Source organism: Patagioenas fasciata, chromosome 3 (assembly GCF_037038585.1).
Source record: "Patagioenas fasciata isolate bPatFas1 chromosome 3, bPatFas1.hap1, whole genome shotgun sequence".
Lineage (NCBI taxonomy): Eukaryota > Metazoa > Chordata > Aves > Columbiformes > Columbidae > Patagioenas > Patagioenas fasciata.
In genome coordinates, this window is record NC_092522.1 from 47025229 (window position 1) to 47047132 (window position 21904).

The 21904-nt window shown below is 38.8% G+C and overlaps 2 protein-coding genes across 13 annotated transcripts in view; one reads left to right on the forward strand and one right to left on the reverse strand.

Moving 5' to 3' along the window:
• The window catches only part of B3GALNT2 (beta-1,3-N-acetylgalactosaminyltransferase 2), a 34436-nt gene extending 17558 nt beyond the window's left edge, over positions 1-16878 (forward strand). For 4 of the 8 annotated variants that reach the window (XM_065833317.2, XM_065833319.2, XM_065833322.2 and 1 more), the window contains exons 6-12: positions 91-201; positions 869-950; positions 2253-2436; positions 4119-4244; positions 8007-8166; positions 8587-8643; positions 9030-11655. In XM_065833317.2, the coding sequence (XP_065689389.1) occupies positions 91-201; positions 869-950; positions 2253-2436; positions 4119-4244; positions 8007-8166; positions 8587-8643; positions 9030-9164 (855 nt within the window). In that variant the 3' untranslated portion in view covers positions 9165-11655. Of the gene's footprint in view, positions 1-90; positions 202-868; positions 951-2252; positions 2437-4118; positions 4245-8006; positions 8167-8586; positions 8644-9029; positions 11656-16199 lie in introns of those variants that run through there. The other 4 variants (XM_071806286.1, XM_065833320.2, XM_065833318.2 and 1 more) reach the window with 4 other exon arrangements.
• The window catches only part of TBCE (tubulin folding cofactor E), a 53397-nt gene continuing 41630 nt past the window's right edge, over positions 10138-21904 (reverse strand). For all 5 annotated transcript variants that reach the window (XM_071806285.1, XM_071806281.1, XM_071806284.1 and 2 more), the window contains 11 exons: positions 21677-21779; positions 17125-17201; positions 16773-16868; positions 15405-15469; positions 15250-15314; positions 14585-14737; positions 13684-13837; positions 13072-13140; positions 12212-12271; positions 10759-10850; positions 10138-10509 (listed from right to left, as the gene is read on the reverse strand). In XM_071806285.1, the coding sequence (XP_071662386.1) occupies positions 10417-10509; positions 10759-10850; positions 12212-12271; positions 13072-13140; positions 13684-13837; positions 14585-14737; positions 15250-15314; positions 15405-15469; positions 16773-16868; positions 17125-17201; positions 21677-21779 (1027 nt within the window). In that variant the 3' untranslated portion in view covers positions 10138-10416. The remainder of the gene's footprint in view (positions 10510-10758; positions 10851-12211; positions 12272-13071; positions 13141-13683; positions 13838-14584; positions 14738-15249; positions 15315-15404; positions 15470-16772; positions 16869-17124; positions 17202-21676; positions 21780-21904) is intronic.

A 21904-nucleotide genomic window follows, 5' to 3' on the forward strand; every position in this document is an offset into this window, starting at 1 on the left:
CTATTTTAAAATAAAAACCCCCAAACTGTTTGATTTTCATCCTTTGAAGTCTTTGAATACCTGCCTAACAGTGTTTTGCTCTCTTGCCAGAGTTTTGAAGGTACCATTGTGTGGGAAAGCCAGGATCTTCAGGGCCTTGTTTCAAGAAACCTTCATAAAGTGATGGTGAATGATGGAGGGGGTGTTTTCAGAGTCATTACAGTGAGTCACCTTGCCTTCCCTTCCACCATGTTTCTATTTTTTCTATAGGTCTTGGGTATTAAGCATTTTGCTTTCCTGTGTTTCTCTGTAAATCGTTAATTGAATTGGGCTTCTCCTGTTGTCTCAGAGGGGAAGTTTGCTTTGCCTGGGAAAACAACAAGGGCATGCAAAAAATGATGCTAGTAAGTGCCATTTTCTTTTGTTTTTAAGGGAGTAAAGTTCACCTATTGCCTTTGTCAGGTGTAAACCAGTATCAGTATGTCAGAGATGGCAAAATGTGGTCAGAATTCCTGTGCTAAAATCCCAGTCCATGGGATTAAGCCTGTTTTCTGCATTTTGGCAGTGTCTCTCTTTCTGTCAAAACGTTTCTTGCTTAAACATGCTCTGCTGTTGTAAATTATCCAGAATAACTTCACTTTTTTCTCTCAACTTTAAAACTAGTTTTCTAAAAGTTTCAGTGGTACCACTAGTTTTGGGTGAAACTTCAAAAAATGCCACAAAACTTTACAATTAAAAGTCTTAGTTGTAGTCTTGTTATGCAGGTACCTAAACCAGAAGAGCTTTAATTCATTCTCAGTTGCCAGAAAACTTCACACCTTGAAATCACAGGGAAAGATATATCAGTTATGAGAGCTGAACTAATTTCTTTCCATTAATCTGTCTCTAGCAGGCAGGGGAAGGATCACTGCCACATGAACTCACAGAAGGTGTGGAAGGAATAGCAGGTGGTTTTATCTACACTATTCAAGGTAAGTCTGTAAAACAGATAGCATCATGTTTGATGTTACCATAAAACAGGAAGTTGAATTTGCATTTCTGAGGTAAAATGCATGCTATCTCTATGAACTTGATCAACTTAAACTTTTTGAGTAGAAACAATTAATTTCTTTTTGGTTTTTTATGCCTAATGTCAGTGTCCTGATATGGTTTCTCTGCTTGTTCTTTGTCAGCCACCTTAATTTACTTGCATCCCTTTGTCTTTTTATTAACAGAAGTACCATTTTTATCTAGACTCTCTTCTCTGTCCTTGTTTTTTGTTCAAACCCAAGCTAGAAAATGTTGTGCAATGTGGTTCTCAAGAAATCTTTCCCTGATAATTTTCACATTTTTTTTCAGTCCTGCTACTTTTAGAATTAGAAGTACTGTATCATAATATTTAATATTAACTACTGACAAACAGTGACTGCCTAACATAGCCTGCTTTTCCACCTCTATTTTTGCTGGTTTACACTTATTTCAGCAGAATGTTCACAGACCCTATAGGAGTCCTTTCCATTGTCTGAGATTTCAGCCACAGAGCACTAGAGTTGATGTATTCTTACTGGTCCATCATAGTCAACATAAGTACTGACTTTCAGTGTGTTACTCCAGTGTTTTTGTAGCTAGGTCTGGCAGATATAAATTGGGCAGTGCTATTTTCTTGTCATCTGTGTAGGCACCTAAACGGAGGTGTGCTGAAGCCCTTCCATGCTGTTCTTCAGTACCACAAAGTGTTTCCTTACCAAGAAGTTCAGTATTCTTGCAGTATCTATTTAGCTTTTATCTATAGTCAGTTATGTGATGAAACTCAGGAGGGGCTACCTGTGCTACATCACAGCAATGCCAGTTTGATTATATTTAGCATAGGAAGTTTTAGTTTGTTTTGGGCTCTGTTTTGTAATGCTAGATATATATGCTTAGAAGTAATTGATATAACAGTAGCCTTTTTACTTTATCAGTAAGAGTAATAGTGGAGTCCTGGAGAGCTCTTTAATATAAGGAACCTTAAAAAACTGAATCGTTTTATTACTGAAAAGGAAGAGAATACTTTTTTACTTTAAACTTTGTGTAATCTGTATCAGACTTTATGCAAAAAAAAATTTCTTTGTTACTATACAACTTTTAATATTTAATAGAAATTTTTGAATTAATCATAGGATTTTCATAACCCCATTGAGTTGAACACTTCTTGAGATTCATTTTGTCAGTATGTTGTGTATGATCCAAGAGAAACATGTGAAATACTGTGTAGATATGCATCTTACTTTAATGATGGGTGCTGCTTCTTTCAGAAGGTGATGCTCTTTTAAAAAGCCTCCATACTCGCCCAGAAAGGTTTACAAGTCACATAAAAAATCTTGAAAAAGAAGATGCTTTATTGAAGGAAGAGAGCAGTACCTATGATGATATTGTTTTTGTAGATGTTATCGACACTTACAGAAATGTTCCAGCCAAACTGCTGAACTTCTACCGATGGTAAGTTGAAAAGAAAGCATTTTCTCTTAGGAATGTTGCTGTTTGTAGTGCAAGATGGTCCAGCATGTTACGTTATCTGACAGGTTCCATGAAATACATGCCTTATGTGATTTACTTCACTAAGTTGTATTTCTCTCTTACAATTCTATGGGCATGTAGTGTATCTAATGAGTAAAGTAACAGGATCTGTATTTCTTGAATGCTGACCCATGGTGCCTCGAGTAAGCATGAGCTGGCAAGACAGGCTTCTGCTCTAAGAGTCCACATGTTAAAATCTTCATGTCTCTATGTAATTTCTTTTATTTTGGACTGAAAACCAGCAGCTTTAGTGTTTTATAGAATGGCTTTTGGCTAGCTCGTAAGCTTAGTGTGTCAGCTTGTGGTCATTGACTCTTGTCCTGTCACTGGGCACCACTGAAAAGAGCCTGGCTCTTTCTTTACACCCTCCTTTCAGGTATTTATACACAGTGATGAACTCCCCCCGAGCCTTCTCCAGGCTCAACGGTCCCAGCTCTCACCTTACAGGAGGGGTGCTCCAGTCCCTTCAGCATCTTGATGGCCCTTTGCTGGACTCACTCTGTGCAGCATGTTCATGTCTCTTGTACTGAGGAGCCCAAGACTGCTCACTGTACTCCTGCTGTTGCCCCAGCAGCACTGAGGAGTGGGGGAGGATAGGAAGCTTTTGTAAGGGGGGCACAGAAGGCTGAGGCGCAGAATTTTCTATTACATTGTCTGTGGTGAATCTAATAAGTTATTACCTCTAATTTGCAATTCTTTCCATTACTCTGAGAGAACTGTTTCAATTAATTGATGTTGCTGTGGACTAAGAAATACAGCTGACAGTTTTATTAATGGTTTCTTGCAAGATTATGCACTTATTTAACAAGTTTCGTGGTTATGAATGTAACTGAAAAGCTGAACCAGTTCAGTTCTAAAAAGAGGGTTTAAATGTCAAGACTTAGATCTTTGTGATAATTTCTTACAGGTTAGCAATTTTTTCAAGATTTAGTAATAAAAGGCTTAAGAAAAATGCCTTCCTCGGTAAGGGAGATTACCCTTAAAACCAGTCTTTGTTAATGAACCAGGAAATAATCTCTAGAATCTTAAGCTTCTTTGTTTATTTTACAAATGACAGATTTTCAGCTATTTCAGGCAGCTAAAGATTAGTTTTTCTCATATTTGAAGGGTGCTTTAGTGAGGAAGAGCAAGTACCAAGCTGTTTCCGCAGATATTTATTACAACCTTCTACAGTTGTATTGTACTTGGACTGACTGTCTCATCCTGAAGAGTAGGCTACTGACATGGAGCCAGTGGCTTTAACAGCTGTGCTGCCATCATCACAAGGGATTCATATCCTTCTGAGCTCAATACTGTTTAAGACAGATTCACTAGTAAATCCACCATCTGTCCTGGAAAACAAAACTTGAAGTTTCTTTTCTTCAGGTCATACACAAATCCATGTTGTAAGATCATCATGGGATACAGCTGCATCTCCTTTGTGTAGGATAAGCAGTCAGCCTTGATCAGTAGGGAAAACGTTTAAAAGTCAAGGGTAGGAAAGACATTCCTTTCCTCTTCCTTCTCCCTCTGCTTCCCAGAAAACCCTTGTGGAATGTTCTGTTGTGTAGCTGTGGTTTGTGGGCTGCAGCTCAGCATCTCATCACTTTTCTTTTTGGCTACAGGACAGTTGAATCAACAAGTTTTGATTTGTTGCTGAAGACCGACGATGACTGTTACATTGATTTGGAGGCTGTTTTTAACAGAATAACACAGAAAAAATTGGACAGGCCAAACATTTGGTGGGGAAAGTGAGTTGTTTTTTTTTAACTTGTCTTTGAGAGCTACCATGTCTTTAGTGAACAGTTTACTGCCTTAAGTCTGTTTTCCTGTGGGTTCCCCTTTCCTGCCTATGGGAGCTAGTTATGAAAAGCAGGACTTTTGTATGTATAGAACTTTGAATCTCAAAATACAAAAATTAGTACTTTACAGTAGTTTTCCAGAGTATGCTTTTACAATGAATTGAACTTGCTTGAATACCTTATGTAGTTTAAATGTGTTGTGTGTATCTTTGTCGTGGTACTTAAATAAACGAAAGTATTCCAGCAGTAACATTAAAATGCAAGTACATACTAGAATTGGAAATGTTACTTTTTTTGAAGCCACTGTGATTTTTCTGGTGGGCTTGAGGAAATGAGGTAAACAGGAGAAACAAAATTGCCTTTATAACCTGCACTTTATTTTGAAGTCTGTGAATGACAGGTATAGCTGCCCATTTTGCTGCTGTCTGAAGTGGTTGGTCTGATTCATGAATTCTTGAGTGAAGTTCCCAGCCTGCATTACACTTGTGAATAACTAGGAGGATCAAAATAGCCCATTTCTTCCCTTCCATCCATGGAATGCATTGCTACACTGGTAAAACATCTCATAGAGCAGAAATGCTATGCTGCTGTAACATTCCATAGAGCATAATGGCATAATGTGTCTTCCTGTTGCCATCTGCTTACTGAAGAAAAGCTGCCCTTTGCTGCTACAGGTGTCTTTCTCCTTGGATCTGGTACTGACTGTTGCTTACTTCTAAGGTGAAAGTGTGTGTGTGTGTCTGTGTGTCAAAGTGCATGGAATAGCTGACTGTCTTGTGACAGTCTCAAAGATCTGAGTGGTGGGCATGTGTTCTATAGCCTGTGCAAAAACCCTGACTGCCCAGTGCCTGGTAAGTTGTATTGGAACTACCTTTACCACAAGGCAAGGCAATAGTGAAGGCATGATAGGTTCATTTTGGCAATTTAAAAGGTCAGGAACTTGATGACAAGATGGAAAACAACTTGAAAAAGGAAAAACAGCACTACATATAAGCTGCCTGGGCTGCTGCCTGGGCTGCTGTAGGGAAGGCTTTTCTGGAGCATGTTCTTTGCTGTGAGAGCTGAGGATGTGATACTGAAGAGACTGCCCTCCTTCTCCTTGGTGTCCTTACCTATGCAATGGTAGGTGTCACTGCCTACCGTGAGCCTGGTCCTTGGCTATCGTTTTCTGGTTGTGTGTTCAGTTCAGTAACCACTAAATGTAAAGGAGTCTTCTGGAGTGGTTTTGGGGAATCCTTCCAAGCTCTTCTACCTTTTAACTCAGTGACATCTTCTATATTTAGACTTGAGCACTGGTGAGAGTGCAAATGAAATGCTGTTGGGCTTCTTTGAGAGCTGGTTCTGGTGCATGGAGACCGTAACTGCCTGAGCAGAAGGTTAAAATATCTGGCCCTTGAAGTGACTTTATTGTCTCCCTTCCTTCTGGTCCTCTGAGCATGTGCCTGAGAACTCAAACTTTGCATTCTTCACCTAGACCTTGTTAAGCTCTCTAGTTCAGACAAGTTTCCTGTTTGTTGTCCAGTGTTCCTTATAATCTGTTAATAATTAATTCCTGTATTCTTTGAGATTTATCAGAATTCTTGTGAATTATAGAATTAACAGCTTACTCTGGCAGAAACCAAGGATGAGATGTCAGTGAAAACTGGGAAGGGAATGCTTTGGATTGAGCAGTACTTAAGTGTGCTGCCAGCCCTTTTCTGTCTCCCACTTCACACTGTGTGGTGGTGGTGTTCATTAATTTTAAATCACCACTTTAAAAGCTTATCTAGTTAATGTAGAACATCTCAGAACTTCATGCAGGACTGCAACCAAATGGTCCGGGTACCCTACTGCAGGACTTTGGCTCATCTTAGATAAAACATACTTATCTTAAGTTACTGCTATTCTGTTCTTTTAAAACTGCAGTCAAAAGATAGTCACCCTCAGGCATGAGAGAAAAGTCTTTGATGGATCACTGATCATGTCTGCAAATGACCCCATTTATGATGGGGTAAAATGTACCAAGCTGTTTCTGAGGGAGACTGATTCTTATATGAATACCGTAAATTAAAAGGCAGCCCACTGAAGGTGGCTCACCTACCATTCTCTGGAAAGCAGTGGGAGTTCAGAATGGCACCTTTTCTTAATCTTAGGCCAAAAAACCCCTTCATATACTTGACGTTTTCCAAGAAGACATGTTTCATTTGTAATACAAACTTCCCCTTTTCCTGGGGTGTAAGATATGCTGTTGAGTGTAACATGCTTCAAGTTTCTAGTCTTAGACTACCCACTGAATGAACTTGAGGATTGATAACATTTGTTTCTGCAGACTGAAAAATGCATTTTGCTGAGTCTTGCTGTAGAAATGGTGTGTTAAGGTATCAAGTAATTTTATTAGGTTACTGACAAAAAGAAGTGACAAGTCATGCTGGGAGAGAAAAGCTGGACAAAATGTCATCTTTTCAGTATGTCTGTGGAGAACTTCATGTAGGGGTGACATCTTCAAGTGTAAATTCTCTAATAGTCACAGTTTTCAGGTAGGGCAGTGTGAGATGTAGTGAACAACACTGAAATCACTAGAGAAGTACAAAATGATTAGCAAAGCAGGTGCCCCTCAGACTTGCTAGAGTGGAAGATACTGAGTAAAGTGAATTCAGGTACCAGTTATGACTTTTATCTACTTGGTGCTTCAACATGTCAGCTTCAGCTGTGACTGTGTAGAGTCTGACAGCTGGTCTGTCAGTTGCAATTCCTCCCTTACAAGGTTGTTTTCTGAGTGTAACAGTTCTTAGTAGCTCACTAAAGCTTTTAGCTGCTTTGACTGAATTCAGCAACCCTTGAACCTGTTTGCAAAAAGGGGAAGAACCTGCTGCATTGACACAGTTATGCCACTCAGTTCTGAGTGCATGAAGTACCTGTAGGGTAAGAGAAGCCTAATACCAGCCTGTTCCACAACAGGAAAAGTGGGGCATTTCTTCTTGCCTGACACAACAGCCTGACAGGGTCTGTAGTGCTGTGTGCTGTGGCTGTGTGTTATGCCAACACTGCCTGGGGATGGGTGTCAGTGTGGAGACTGCAGAGACAGCACTGTTGGCTTTCTGCAGGCTTGTGGTAGTAGATACAATCTCCCCTAGAGAAGACGATTGCCAGGAAGATTTTACGTAATTCAGTGACAGCAGTCTTTGTTGAACATCACTTTGTTGAATTTCATTTGGAAAACAGCTCAGAGAGGGTATATAAAAAGACCTTTACTTTGCTTCCAGGTTTTTAAGGAGCTGATTGATAGTTTTATCAGGAAGATAGATTGTGTAACATCATTGTAACTGCATGTCTGCTGTAGGCACCAACTTTGTGTCCTGTTAATTAACAAAAGGGGGTTGGACACAGATGTGCCTGTTTAAGAACATAATTAAGGATGCTTGCGCTTACCTGGATCAAAACCTAACAGCAGGTGCAGAGGTGCAGAAGACCTGACTGTCAGCATCATGTTTGTTTCTGTTCTGACAACTTTATCTTATTATTCAAGATTGAGACCAAATAGCTTTTATGCTTTCAGCTGTTGTGTTCAATTAGATGTGTGCTCTACAGAAGTAAGGCTAGGAACTACAATTAGCATTACCACCTACTTCTTCCTCTTAATATTGTTTATTGTCAGTGTTACTTCAGTTAGAAGTATTCAAAGGTTTCACAGAGGTCTTTGTATAAACATCTCACATCTAACATGGTCTTCAGTTTCAGACTAAATTGGGCAGTTGATCGAACTGGGAAATGGCAAGAGCTGGAGTACCCAAGTCCTGCATATCCAGCCTTTGCTTGTGGTTCCGGCTACGTCATCTCCAAAGACATTGTTCAGTGGTTGGCAAGCAACTCTGAAAGATTAAAGACATACCAGGTAGTAAAATGCCGGGTCAGTTCTTCTATCTTAAACTGGTCTGGGGAGCAGCCTGTGTACTGGATGAGTTGGAAAGAACATTACTCAAGTGTTAGTGTTGTATTCCCCTGGTTGATGCTGGCTTTTTGCGGTGCTTTTGGTCACTATGCTTAGTGTCTGCTCTAGGGCAAAGCACAACTGTTTTGGACGGAGAACCTCTGCAGCTATAACCTTGTTTTTTGTACTGTTTTTTGAGAACAATGTATTATCACTGGAAAGCTGGGAGGATTAATTTAACACCTTTAAAACAGCCAGACAGATTTTTGTAGTTGCCATTTTTTACTGCTGGTGCATGATTTAAGTTCTTCTATTTAACGAAATCATGCTTTGTGCTTTCCTGGTGCTAATATCTGTAGTTTTTATTTTAAAATGTTGTCTCAGGGTGAAGATGTGAGTATGGGCATCTGGATGGCAGCTGTAGGACCCAAGCGATATCAAGTAAGTCTAAAGAAATTCTCTAATCTTATGGAAAGAGAACATGCCTGTTGCTCCAAGTAGCATCAAATAGAGGAAATGCTTTTTCTTTAAAAAAAGATTGAAACTGCCATTGGATTAAAATCCAGAAAACACTTGTTAAAATGTATTTAAAAGAAAAAAACCCCACAAACCAACCTCCTCCACTACCAGTAGGCCCCCTTCTCCACCCCGCTCTGTTCTCTGCAAAGGTCTAGCAGTTCAGAGAGGGACATACATCTCTAGTTGGTGACCTCTGCTTGCAAAGTTTGTTGCTGGAAATATTGAAAACCTGATTCTTGGAAGTAAAGACTTTTGAAGACTAAATTCTCAATAAGAAAAAACTGTTGAAATGGTGCTCTCTCTAACAGGATAGTCTCTGGTTGTGTGAGAAGACGTGTGAGAGTGGCATGCTATCCTCCCCTCAGTATTCTCCCCAGGAACTGAGAGCACTCTGGAGATTAAAGGAGCTGTGTGGAGATCCTTGTAGGTGTGAGGAAAGATGATGGACTTGCCTCGGAAAACAGGGTAGCATATCATGATCATGGAAAAGTATACATTTGGATTCATTCTGGGAATAATAATGAATATTAAGGTTATCTTTTAACGCTGAGTTTCAACTAAAGTATAACAATATTTGCACATCACTTTTGATAATTACAAGTGGACTGATACTACTCATTTTCTATAGTATAGATGTTGATCTGACAAAAACCAAAATGTTTAAGATAAAAATTTTCCTTTTTATATAAAGTCAAAGACCTACTTGTAATTAATAAATGCACATAAGAATGCCAACTAGCCTGTCTTTTGTAAATTAAAGTACTACTGATTTAACTCAGTGTAGGGCCGTACCAGGATCCAGTGGGGAGCTGTGCTCAGCACCAGGGCATCTGGTAAGTCTTGCTGCAGCAGGTTCTGTGCTGGCTGAGGGGCTGCTCCCATCTGTGCTGGGGCTGGGACAGCCAGGGGTTAGAATTTTATGTTTGGTTTGTTTAATACCACTGTCATTTTGGTAAAAACAATATCAAAGTTTGCTTATACCAAATCTTGAAGTACTGAAAACTTGGTCTGAGTAGGAGGGATTTCTGATAGCTAAATTAGATATGAATCAGGGCACACAAGTGAAAGTAAAAGAAGATTGAGGAACAGCACGATAAAGAATGTAAAATAAATAGCAATGCCTTGCAGTAGGCTGAGAACTTACTGATGCTGTGGTATGTTAATGCTTTAGGGGAGAAGGTACTGTCAGATTTTGACCTTAAATAGTCTAAGGCTGTGTAGATACTTCTACAATTGCTGCTGTTTTACTTTTTTTTGCTTTAAGGTCTTTGGAAGTAGGTGGAAACAAAAGAGCAAGTAGCCTCTTTCAGCGCAGCACTAATTTTGTCCTATTATAAGCAAAGAGATCACAACTAAATCATGTACTCAGTTCAGTAAAACACATTCTCACCATTGCAATGGGAAGGCAGTACAAAATTGTTCCAAAAGTTACCTTGAGTTTTATTTAATTGAAGCATTTAAGCACTATTTGGTACTTCTCAAGTAAGACAGTTCAGCCAAAAGCAGATGCTTTCATGGACACTGATTAAATTCAGGAGCTGAAAGAATTACTGTATAGCCCTCTGGTGCCATGTGTGAAGTTGAGGCATCCTGTGTGTGTTCAGGCAGAGGCTGCTGTGCTGTCTGTGCGCAGTATGTAACTCTTCTGCAGTTCCAGTGTTGGCTTTTCCTTCAGTCTGTCAAGAGCATCCCTTCTTACCACCGTACTAACATGCAGTCTCCATTTTCTATTGAGTAAAACTGCAAAGGCTTTAAGTCATTGTCTAGTTCAACTTCTTTTCCTTCCAGCTAGAATAAGAAAGGAAAAAAAATCTGATCAGACTTAAAACTGAAGTCTATTCATGTAACCCAAATACAGATCAGGCAGTTGCAGTCAGGGAGGATCTGTCATTACAGAATGAAATTAGGTCCTAAACTACAGCGTGAAGACTGCCCTCCTTAAGTGAAAACATTTTCATTAAGTAGTATTTTAGAACATGCTGTTGACCTTTAGCAGCATGCAGTATTTTATTGTTCAATTACCCATTTTTAACTCACTTTGGAACTTTTGTAAGACAGCTTCAGTTCTGAACCAGGAATTTTAAATAGGCGATAGAGCAATCCTTTGACCCTCTGAACAGTCATAGACTCTGTCAAGGGGAGAGAAAGAAAAGTCATTAGAAAAACGCTGCTACCACTGAGCTGTAGCCAAGTATTAGTGTTTCAACTATGCTTGCTTATAGCAGCAGTGAAAGGCTGGCTTGCTGCTTCAGGTCTAACACTGCAATAATGTCTTTTGTACCTGAAACCATATCTGCTAATATCAAATTGAAAATGGTTTAATCTCTGGTGGTTAGGACAGGATATGCTACTATGGTTTAAGTGCTTTGATGCCATATACCAAACTAAAGTGTTACGGCTTCATAATTTACCTTTTTTTTGAGTCTGTATTTACTACATGTTAGCTAAGTGACCTTTGGGACACATACCAATCAGGTTCTGACTACCTGCATCTGGCGCCCGTTCCTTGAAGTTTCCATTACCAGGAACTGGCTTTCCCAGCACAAATAAGTAAATGTCACTGTGGAACTAGTGCCATTCTTAGAAATGGTATTACATTTATTAGTCCCAAATTGCCAGCAAGAGCTGTAGAGTTGTTTATATTAGTGTTACGAAGTCAGTCACATGAAGGGATATTTTTTGTAATGGATCCTGGATAAATGTAGTTCTTTCCAGAGGTGATACCTGTGTTTGCAATAGATACACTCAATATTTTGGTTGAACCTTCACTTCTTTTGAAGCTTTATCTAAAGGCACAGCAATAGTGAGTTATTCCTGTAATACCACACATTGTACTTAGACAAATATTTTTCTATCAAACATTTTTGTAAAAGCTGTATCTATCTGATTTTATGCAACTTGTGATAATAAATGTGATTTTTATTTTAGAATAAAGCTTGAGTAAGTCTTTTCTCTCAGACTACATTCTGACGCATCTTTCTAAAACATCGGGCTGATTTAGAACAAAGTCTATTCATTGTAGCCTCATTACAGGCACTAAAACTTGAAGAGACCAATTTGATACAGGTCAGAATTAGATGTTTAACTGAATGTCTTACATATCTAGACCTTAATATCTAGAATTGCAGACTGTGTAGTTGGCTCTTCCAACTTCATGTTCTTGTTATTTGGTTAAACACAACCACCAGATGTCACACCAGTTAATGAGCCTTTCATTGACTCAGACACATTAATCATGAAACAAGCAGCAGATGTCATAAGACAAGCATCAACTTTCAATCTTCAAGTTGGACTGAAAGTCAGTATGAAGGTCAGTAAAATAATGAGTTTTTTCAAACCATTTCTACCTTTGTCATTTCCTTATATGACAGAGACATCAAGGAAGAATCTTCAGGGGCTGAGAAAGCCAGAGCCAGCTGCCATTCTTTAAAACAGTTATTTGAAAAGGAGCTACAAATAAACTGCTTAAACAAAAGCAGAGACCTCTTACCTGGTAGCTTTCTCTCTACTGGCTTCTGTTCAGGTTTCTCAGGACACTTAATTGTCAAAGCTTAAGGAAGAACAGTGAGGCATTAGTGAAGGAAGGTTAAGCTCTGTTCTGTCAGGAGCAGAGAGTCTTTCTAGTCAGTTTTTACTACAAATTGTTTCCCCTCGCTCAGCCTGTTCTTCTGAAAAAATTGAGGCTGTAGCCTGTATCTGAGCAGCTAAGGTAGCACTTAGTCATTCTCTGAAGAATTCAAAGTAATTTTATTAAAATAATCAAGTTTTCATTTGTCTTGGGTAAATTAGGGAAAATATTTAAGTGACTCCCTGATACTTAACCAGAAATTATGCATTTTAGGTAAATACTTCTTTGGACAAAAAAAAAAGTTATATTTTTAAAATAACCTGCAATAGAATGGAAACTGCCTACTCAGTTTAGAGCAAGTTTTTGACCCTCAATATGTCGTAAGTACTGTACAAGCACATTTTAAAGAAGTTACAGCCTAATTCTTTTACAGAGATTACAAGACTCATTCTTAAAAAAAGGTTTCTGTTATGTCTAGCCAACTAGATTCAGAGTTCTATTTAGTTCTCTATTTAAAATGCATTGAAATGTAATGCTTTAAAATATTATTTTGCCCATGAAGTAAAAAAAAAAAAAAGGTTCAGGAGACAGAGTAAACAGAAGCAGGTGTCTGGTCAAACTCATTGATACAGTTTGGAGAAGCAGAATTACAAGCTGCAATTCTGGGACATCCTAAAGGCTTTTCAATCTTTTGTTCTCCATAAACACACCCAGGAAACACTTAAGCTTGTAAAATATTTTCAATGCAGAAGGAAAAAATTTGACCATTTGTGGCCTCTTACTCAGAAGCTGATTTTTCAGAGTTGAAGGCTGTTGTTTCTTCAGTTCTCCTTCTTCAGGTGCACCATATTCTGTGTGAAGGAAAGTGCACATAGACATGAACCTTTCAAAGACCAGAACTCAATGGCAGCCTCAGTTCCCTCAGCAGCTTGGACACCAAGGAGAGAAAGGGGTGGGCTCTGCCATGCCAGCTGCTGCAGACATGAGCCTTCGTCAACTGCTGGAGCATTTTGGAGGGTGCACAGGCTCAGGGGCTGGGGTGGGGCAGGTGACAGGCACACAGAGGTGCTGCTTACCATGCCCACTTTAAAAAAGCCCCAGGTGGAGACGGCCCCTGTGTGCTGAGCAGTGGAGCTACAGGGCAGATGGCCACAGGTGTCACCCCTGAGCCCCAGTTCCTGCGGCAGCAGTGCCCAGGAGGGTGCAGTACTACACGGCTGCCCCACAGAAGCAAAAGCCGTTTGCACACGGGCCTGCCAATGCGTGGGCTTTCCAAAGGCAGTAGAATCACATGGAAAAAACATCAAGGGCAAGGGAAACTGAAGAGAGACTGAACTAGCACTACCACAATGCCAGAAGTGAGGAAATGCTAATTTTACTGTACTTGCACTTACTAAGACAAAGCAACAGGTATCTGGGATGGGCAGCAAGAAATTCTTCACTTGGGTTGTTTTTCTCTGGGTTCCAATGCCCACCAGCTGCTAACCATTCATTTCCAAATATTTTGCGATAATCAAGCTCTGCGCCTTTTCTTTCAGCAGGAAGGATCTGTACTGACAGGAATGGCACACGATATAATTGAAGAACTTTCCAGAGAAGAAAATCTAAATAATGTCACTGACTCCTTGCTCTTATCTAGGTGTTCAGTATGTTTTAATGCTACCAAGAATCTTACAAATCCTATTGCCAAGTACAGACTGATCCATACATCCAGTACATTTTAAAGCTATTAAGAATCTTGCAACTCCTACCTCTATGTACTGACTAATCCATAAACGAATATCTAAGCAAAGACGTTACTGTATATGATTGATGACGCAAGGATGCTTTTTGTAGCTATGGAACTGATGCTGCTTCTCCTCTCTTCTATGATAAACATTTGCTGAAAGTTTGATTTGGTTTAGGTAATGCTATTTTCCTATTACAGAAGGAAAATCCTCATATTACTGTCACTGAAACAGATTCAACTATGCTGCTTTTTCTTTCTTTTTTTTTTTTTTTTTTGGCCAGAGCATGGTTTTTCTTACCAGTCCTGCAACTTCAACACAACTTGGACACTTAAAAAATCGCCACCATTCCACCATCTTGTCCCAGTCCTCACTGAGGTAGCAGAATTCACAGGCAGGGCCAGACCTTGTAGCACTACTAAGTGCCCCACTGACTAGATGGTAACATAGTCAGCACTTTTCTTGCACCCAAACAAACAGTAACCTTAAAATAAACTGGAAACAATTCCTCAGGCAATGTTTTAATGTTTTTCCTCAGACTCATGCAATTTGTTGAAATATCACATACCTCAGACTTGTTCAAAACCTCCAGTTGACTTATCTTGGCAATAATTAGCTGTCTCAGGGTCTCTGGGTTCTTCTCTGTGTCCGTGAAAGGGTTATTATGACACTGCAGTGACCGTAAACTTGGCAGTTTATCAAGCTCATTGATAGATGACCACTGAAATGGAAGGGGACACTCTTTCGAGGAAACATAAAACACACCTAATTTCAGAACAATACACAGTAACGTTGACTTTTCCTGTACAATGGCCATGACTGAAACTATTATTTTGGTCAGCAAAACCAAGTACTTTCACCCTGTTCACATAGCTAAGGAAAAAAAACTGCACTGCATTTAACTAAAAAAACCACCCCAAAACAAACCACAAAATGAAACAAAAAAACCTAGGAACTACCCCACATTTTAGATCATCAGAAATTCAAAATTCTGCAAGAGGAATTATGAGGTAGCAGAGGGATATGACTAGCTACCATAAACATGTTTAACTGACATGTTAAGAGATGTTTTTAAGTTTTGAAATCAAGCCTCTGTGTTGATCAAAGTGCTCAACAGCTACCTCAGGATCTTGCACATACAATCAAAGAAATTTTTAAAAAGCAAGTTGCAAGTTACTCTTAAGCGAAGACACACGCATTTACAAAATGTGAAACTATCACAATCTAACCTACCTGTGATATTTTACTGTCATTTATTGCAAGGTGCTTTAGTGAAGGAAACATTTTAGTCTTGCACCCTAGAAAAAAAAAGACATTTACAAGACAATAGTGAAAAAATTAAATCAACAGCATTATAAAGCTATACATAAATTACTTCTTTTACATACCAAATCTAGCATCGGGAAAGTGTATAGAAGATATTCCAGTGTTTCTAAGCATTAGTTGTTCTAATCTGAAATTTAATAGATACAGTGATTACTGTACATGGCACAGGAAGTTTTTTGTGAAGAAATACTACCTCATTTTTAAAAACAAATCCCAAAGATCTAAACAACTTTTGACATGATGCAAAATCACTGACGAACAGCAGCTTCACAGACAGTACCCAGATGTCAGCAGTGTTCAGGGAATAAATTTTTCAGAGAATAAGTGGCTCCTGGATTTAAATGGTGTGATTGTCCAGTGATTTTTTTAAATAGCTTATGGCTATTTAAAATCATGGCTGCCACAATGCAAGATAATATTTCTGCAAATTAGCAAAACTATTGTATTACTCCCCCAATTTTCCAATCACTGTAACTGAAGTGCTTAAGGAACATACACACCTGCTTCCCCTGGGTGATAACCCCAAAGCAGGGAATCAGAGCTCAGGCCTGTTACTGCCATAAAGACGCTGCTATTGAGAGAACAGCAAATCAGAAGAATCTGTGTAAAGGGTATTACCACAGACATTCTTTTGCAAAAGTGGAAATACATTTACCAATGCAGTATGGGAATTATACCATTTGTGTATGTTGTGTGTCTTTAAGCTACCCCAGAAACGTGCCACACGCTCCTACCTGTAGTGTAACAGCGGTAACCTTCCCCATAGTTAATACTCAAGAGCAGACAAGAGACAGGGAAGAATTCTCACACTTTTTTTACCTCCCTCCAACAACTCTTTGTTTTGTTTTCATTACAAGGGACAATAAGTAGGCACCACGGGTGTAAAGCACTCATGACAAGCATCCATCACCAACGATTTTGCTGTGTCAGCCTCAGGAGCGACGCCTTCCCACAAACAGTCCAACAGCTTTCCACAGGCTCTAACGACCCCCGAGGTGGCTGTACAGCTACTGAGGAGCCCACATTGCACCGTCACAGCCAGAAAACTCTTCCTAAGAAATTACTTCCATGGCTCCTTTGCTTTGCTATTCCACACAAACTCTACAGTCCTGTCATCTTGGATAAAACGCTGTGCATACTAATATATAAAGAACTTAGTAACATGATAAATCACTTTTGTTTCATAAGTATGTAATGAAAACCTAATAAGATACAGCTTAAAAATGTGTTACTATACAACAAAAATAAGATTATATTAAAATAACTCAATTAAATAATGCAGTTACTCTCCTCAAGAGGGCAAAATGCCTCTATTTCAAGATTCCATAAATCTTCCATGCAACATCAATACTACTGTATTTCAGTCAACAATGACTATGGAGATGAATATCCAGGACAAAGAATTTCCAGCACATTTGTTTAACAGCTACCTGGGGAGATGTGCTATTAGATGCAGCTGATTTCCATCCAGTAACTGGTTGTCTGAAAGGTCCAACAGCTTCAGGGTCTGCAGGACATTATCAGGCCTGCCACATGGGGAAAAAACAAAGACAGAACATTTCAAGTTACTTGTTAATGAAAACACTAGTTTTCTAAGTATATAACTGCATGCAAATAATTGTGTGCATTTATAAATGTTTTGAAGTACATCACATGAAGTTTGCATCATTTATTTTACAGTTATGTCATGGTGCTGTAAACGTTACAGGAATGTAACTTTGTCTGCTATGTGACTTTTTAGTCCATCAGTCACAAGAGACTGACTTATGTTACTCATCTTACCTTTCTGAAAGTGTAATATTATTAGAAGTAAGGTACAATTCTTCAAGTGCTGGCCATCCTGGAGCACAAAGAAGAACCTAAGAGCAAAACTTCATTTAATATAACAAAAGATGGGAAAAATTATTCCAGAAATTATACTTTATGCAAGATTTCCTCAGCACATGTTCAGAACAAGCCAAAGCTCCCCCAAACAGAGAAGCAAGCATTAGGGAATGTCTGGCCCTCCCCTCCTTCCACTGTCTGAATCTACGAGTGCTGAAGACGCCAAAGGGGCTCTGCACAGTCCCGGGCCTGAGGCTGGTACCTGCCGAGCCTCGGACTGTGACATCTGGGACCTCAGTTCAGTTTCTAGATGTTCCCTATGATGGGTGAGGGAATGGCAGTATATACTCGACTGCTAATGGTTCTGGAACTTCGGCAAATCTCATCAGGGCTGACAGACTTCTAAATGTCTTAATTTATTGCACTTGAAAGCTTCACTGTCGTGGGACTGTGCCAGCACACGAAACCACTAAAAACCAAGAACTGCATTAAGTCAGCACCTATCCCGAAGTTTTTGAGTACTCTAAAGACAACAAATTAGTTCAAAAAGGCTACATGTTGAAAAAAGATACATTTGTTTTTAATTTTATGTCCTGAAAGTACATAAAAATTATTTTACTCGATAAAGATTTATTTTTTGCAAACATCCACAGCAGATAGCACAACTTTTAAAAATAAAAAATTACAAAGCAATACAAATTGCTGTCATAAGACCCAGTGTTGCATGGAATTGTGACAAGTGTCAAAAATTGTGCAGTTTTAGCAAATGGAGTTCCATAAGCACTGGAACTGAGTGGTTTTCTACAGATTTTTGCTTTTGAGTTCCAAACTATTTTTTTTCATGGAGGTTTTTCTTGTGTGTGTTCTCTCCAAAGTCAAATTAAGTGTGAGCTCATCTAACTACTCTGTCCTTAAAAAACTTACCCTCCTCCCCGCTTAAAAAAAAAGGGGGGGTGTCTTTCCTCCATCTGCATTCCTATTTTCTTGGAACTTGTAGGTAATAAATTACTTTTAAGCCCCCACCTCTTTTCAAAATGCATCTGAAATTGGCTAGCAGATTCCAAGTTTCTGAGGTGGAAGAACGCAGACATACACGTGCAGAGCATCATCACCTAAAGCTTGTTTTGTCAGGAGGTTACAGAGCAGTGAAATTTAGAGATCTGGACAATCAAATTCAACTTCTTACATATATAGCTAACCGATTCTTCTGTAAGAATCCACTAACCTAGACACCAAAAAGCCTCCTTTCATCAACTGTTCTTCATTCTCGCTGTTACAGATGTACGCAGTTACACAGCTGGATGGAGGTTTTTACTATTATTATATATACAATACAAAATATTAACACAGATCTCTTCAAGTGGCAGCATATAATTTGGGGCTCAGCGGTTTCACACACCAATATATGAAACATCATCCTGCTGTCATATCTGCAACACGTGTAAACTTATAAACTCAGAAACTTCTTGTGCTCCAGAGCAAGAACAGGAAACACCAATATTTCAAAAACACAGACCAAAAGAGTTTCTCTATTAGTGATGAGGAAGCCTGAAGAGAAGCCTGCAGAGCCAAGAGAAATGAGGTGCATGTTCACTACAGAGAACCTTTAGGGGATTCCCCCACAAACGCCCTGTGTTGTGATGGATGGAATAGAAAAAACGCACAGTCAGGCATCAAAAGATTTTTCAATAGACTGACCAAACGACTAGAAAATTGCCAAAATCAAATGACACTCACATCACAATTCGAAGAAACTCAAACTGCTGAATTTTCAACTTTTGCTAAAACCAGCTTCCATACAGAAACAAAAGTTCACAGATCTGACACCAAATTAGCACTCAGGAGAGATTGGGGGCTGTTGTGGGTAACTGGTGGGGAAGTAGGGACGAACTGCCAGTGGAACAGCCACTGCTCATCAAAAAAGAGAAACGGAAATCAAAGACCTATCGCTAAAGAAACAGAGACAACAAGAATCGATTGTCACCATGTAAGTCCAAAATGTTCCTATATTTTCAGTCTCTTTATCCCAGGAAGCAAATAATATAAGTGGGGGACACACAAAGAAGCTTAACAAGGATCATCAAAGCTATGAAACAGAGAATAGCTGCTCTCGGTTACTTGCATATAACATATCAATAATTATTAAATGAAATTATCAGGCAGCAAGATAAAAACCCAAAAAGGGTATTTTCAAATGGTTTCTTAACACACTTAGATAAATCACGAAACAAAAAATCCACAAAGACTCATTAAATACAGATATATAGTCTCCAGCTCAGGAAGCCCCAGAGTTGCGGATTACTTTATAATAAACTACCATATGCTTGCCCTCTACCAGAATTTTTCCCAACTGCTCGCTACTTGCCAGTGTCAGAAACACAATCCTGCACCTCTGCTCTAGCCCAGACTTTTATTTTACTCTGTGCAATAGTAGATTATTTTATAAATGTAAGAGCTCAGTTTGAAAACAGAATGACAAATATAACACTATGTTCTAAATGCTGAATAAGAAAAAATGTTTTTGGAGGCATACATAGGAATTCATAACTCCCACATGCTTTAATTGAATTTCTAAGTCATTGGTCTCTAACTGTAAGATATTTTACAGGACATCTTTCCCCCTTGAGGTTATATGTTATGTTCTGAACAATCAATCAACAATTACACAGTAATAAGCTCTTTCATGGATATATATTAATAGAAATCTTAGATGTATTTATATATGAATATAATACACTAATGAAAGAACTTTTTGGAAAACTGATGCTCAAGCCATGTAGATGTGGAGTTATGCATAACTGCATAAAAGTTAAGCATGCCTCTCTACTGTGAAAAATGTTTTAAAACAGAGGAACAAATGAAAAAAACACCTGACAAGTCTTATCTTCTTTTTTAAAACTGTTACTGTATGTATGAATATGGCATGGAGACAAGTTATTTTGAAATGCTATTCACCATTGAATTGCTTTAATTAAAACACTTCTAGGATTTCCAGACTGTGCTGATATTCCCATTGACAATCACTGTATTTCTCTTTTGCCTGGGTCATACTATTATTTTCTATTAAAAGGCTGACTTTTCAAAGTAACTCCTCATATAGCTTGAGCAGTAACATTTTCAAGTGGTTTGTTCACAGAGTACTAATGTCAGGTAGGTCCCCTTATTTTTTCCCTTTTGTTTGGCTGCCCATGAACACCGCTTTTTAAGCACAGGCTTATGTCTCCCCACTTATAAGGGAAAGAATTGAGCAAATTTCATTTTTATAAAAAAGATTTCTGAACAAAAATGTCTTTACCACCTATGATGAATCATCAGCTAGAGCAGTTTCCAAAACAAATGCAAAAGCTTCTTGCTTTTAAACTGCGCTGACTAACCTGGGGCTTCTCCCTGAAACTCCCTTTTGGACTCGATGATCTTAAGGGTCTCTTCCAACCAGAAGGATTCTATGATTCTATTCTATGAAACTCAGTTACCCCAGGGAACAGTGCCCTGCCTGCAGCAACGGCTCCAAGCAGCCCCTCAGCCACCCTGCTGTGGAGAAACTGGAACCACCACAAAGCACAGATTTACTGTGATGAGCACTGAACAACATTTGAAGTGCTTGTGGCCACTCAATTCTTCCATTCACATCACCATTCATACCACTGCTGTTATGGAAGAATTATCAACTGTCCCAACCCACCGATGTTTTAAGAGTGAGTGGACACTAAACAAAAATATAGCAATGACCCTCCTCTAGCCCTGCTGTGAGAGAAGAGAATGAAGAAACTTAGTGGCTAGCAGCAAAAATCTGAAAATTCAGGTAATTTCACAATGCAGTACATACAAAATCTGACCCTGAGAAATTCAAATAATGGGCTGGAATTTACAAGCCTTTCTAAGTAACGTGGTATGACTGAGATGTGCTTCGGAATCCCCATCTCTGAAAAAAAGGCCCGTCAGGGGAGAGTCATTTAAATGTCTGCATGTTTCAGCCCCTGAAACAAGTCAGAACTTTGTTAATTCTGTGCTCTGTGTTGCATATAACCAGGCACCATGTATTTCAAGAACTGTCAGTATGTGCAAAGATACTAAGCCAATCTCCTGCTGATGCAAAGTGATGCAAAACAAGTACTTCATGTCACGATACACATTTTTTCCATTTGCATTTGTTCTATTACATGCATAAAAATACAGATCAACCTTTAATAACTACAAGGAAACAAAAAGTTTTCACTCATGCAAACCTTTCGGACATTAATTTATATTATACTCCAAATGCTTTATCTTGACTTGGTAATTTACAAATGTAGATGAGTGTTTCTTTTGAGACTCCTGTGCCCATATAACTTCCTACATTATGTAGGAACCACGTTAGTTAATACATAACTCATACAGTCATGCTGTAGCACCTTTTTTCAAGTGTGATTACATTTCCATAGAATAATTTAATGCATAAACGTTTCTTGTGCTTTACCTGCTTCAAAAACCTTACAATATAAATAAAAACAAAACCAGGAAAGGTTATTACCTCTGTCCATGTTATCTCAGTTTGATTAAGTGCCAGAATCCTCAATTTTGAAAATACACTGGATACAGAAGTTAATGTAAATGGAAATTCAATTTTGTTTTCACTGCATAAAAAGAATAATTATGAGCATAATTAATAATTACATTTGTTTAAGTCACTAATTTGGAATTATGTATTAAAGACAAAACAAATTCACAAACAAAAGAATTAAAAAGCCCCTGCCAAGGT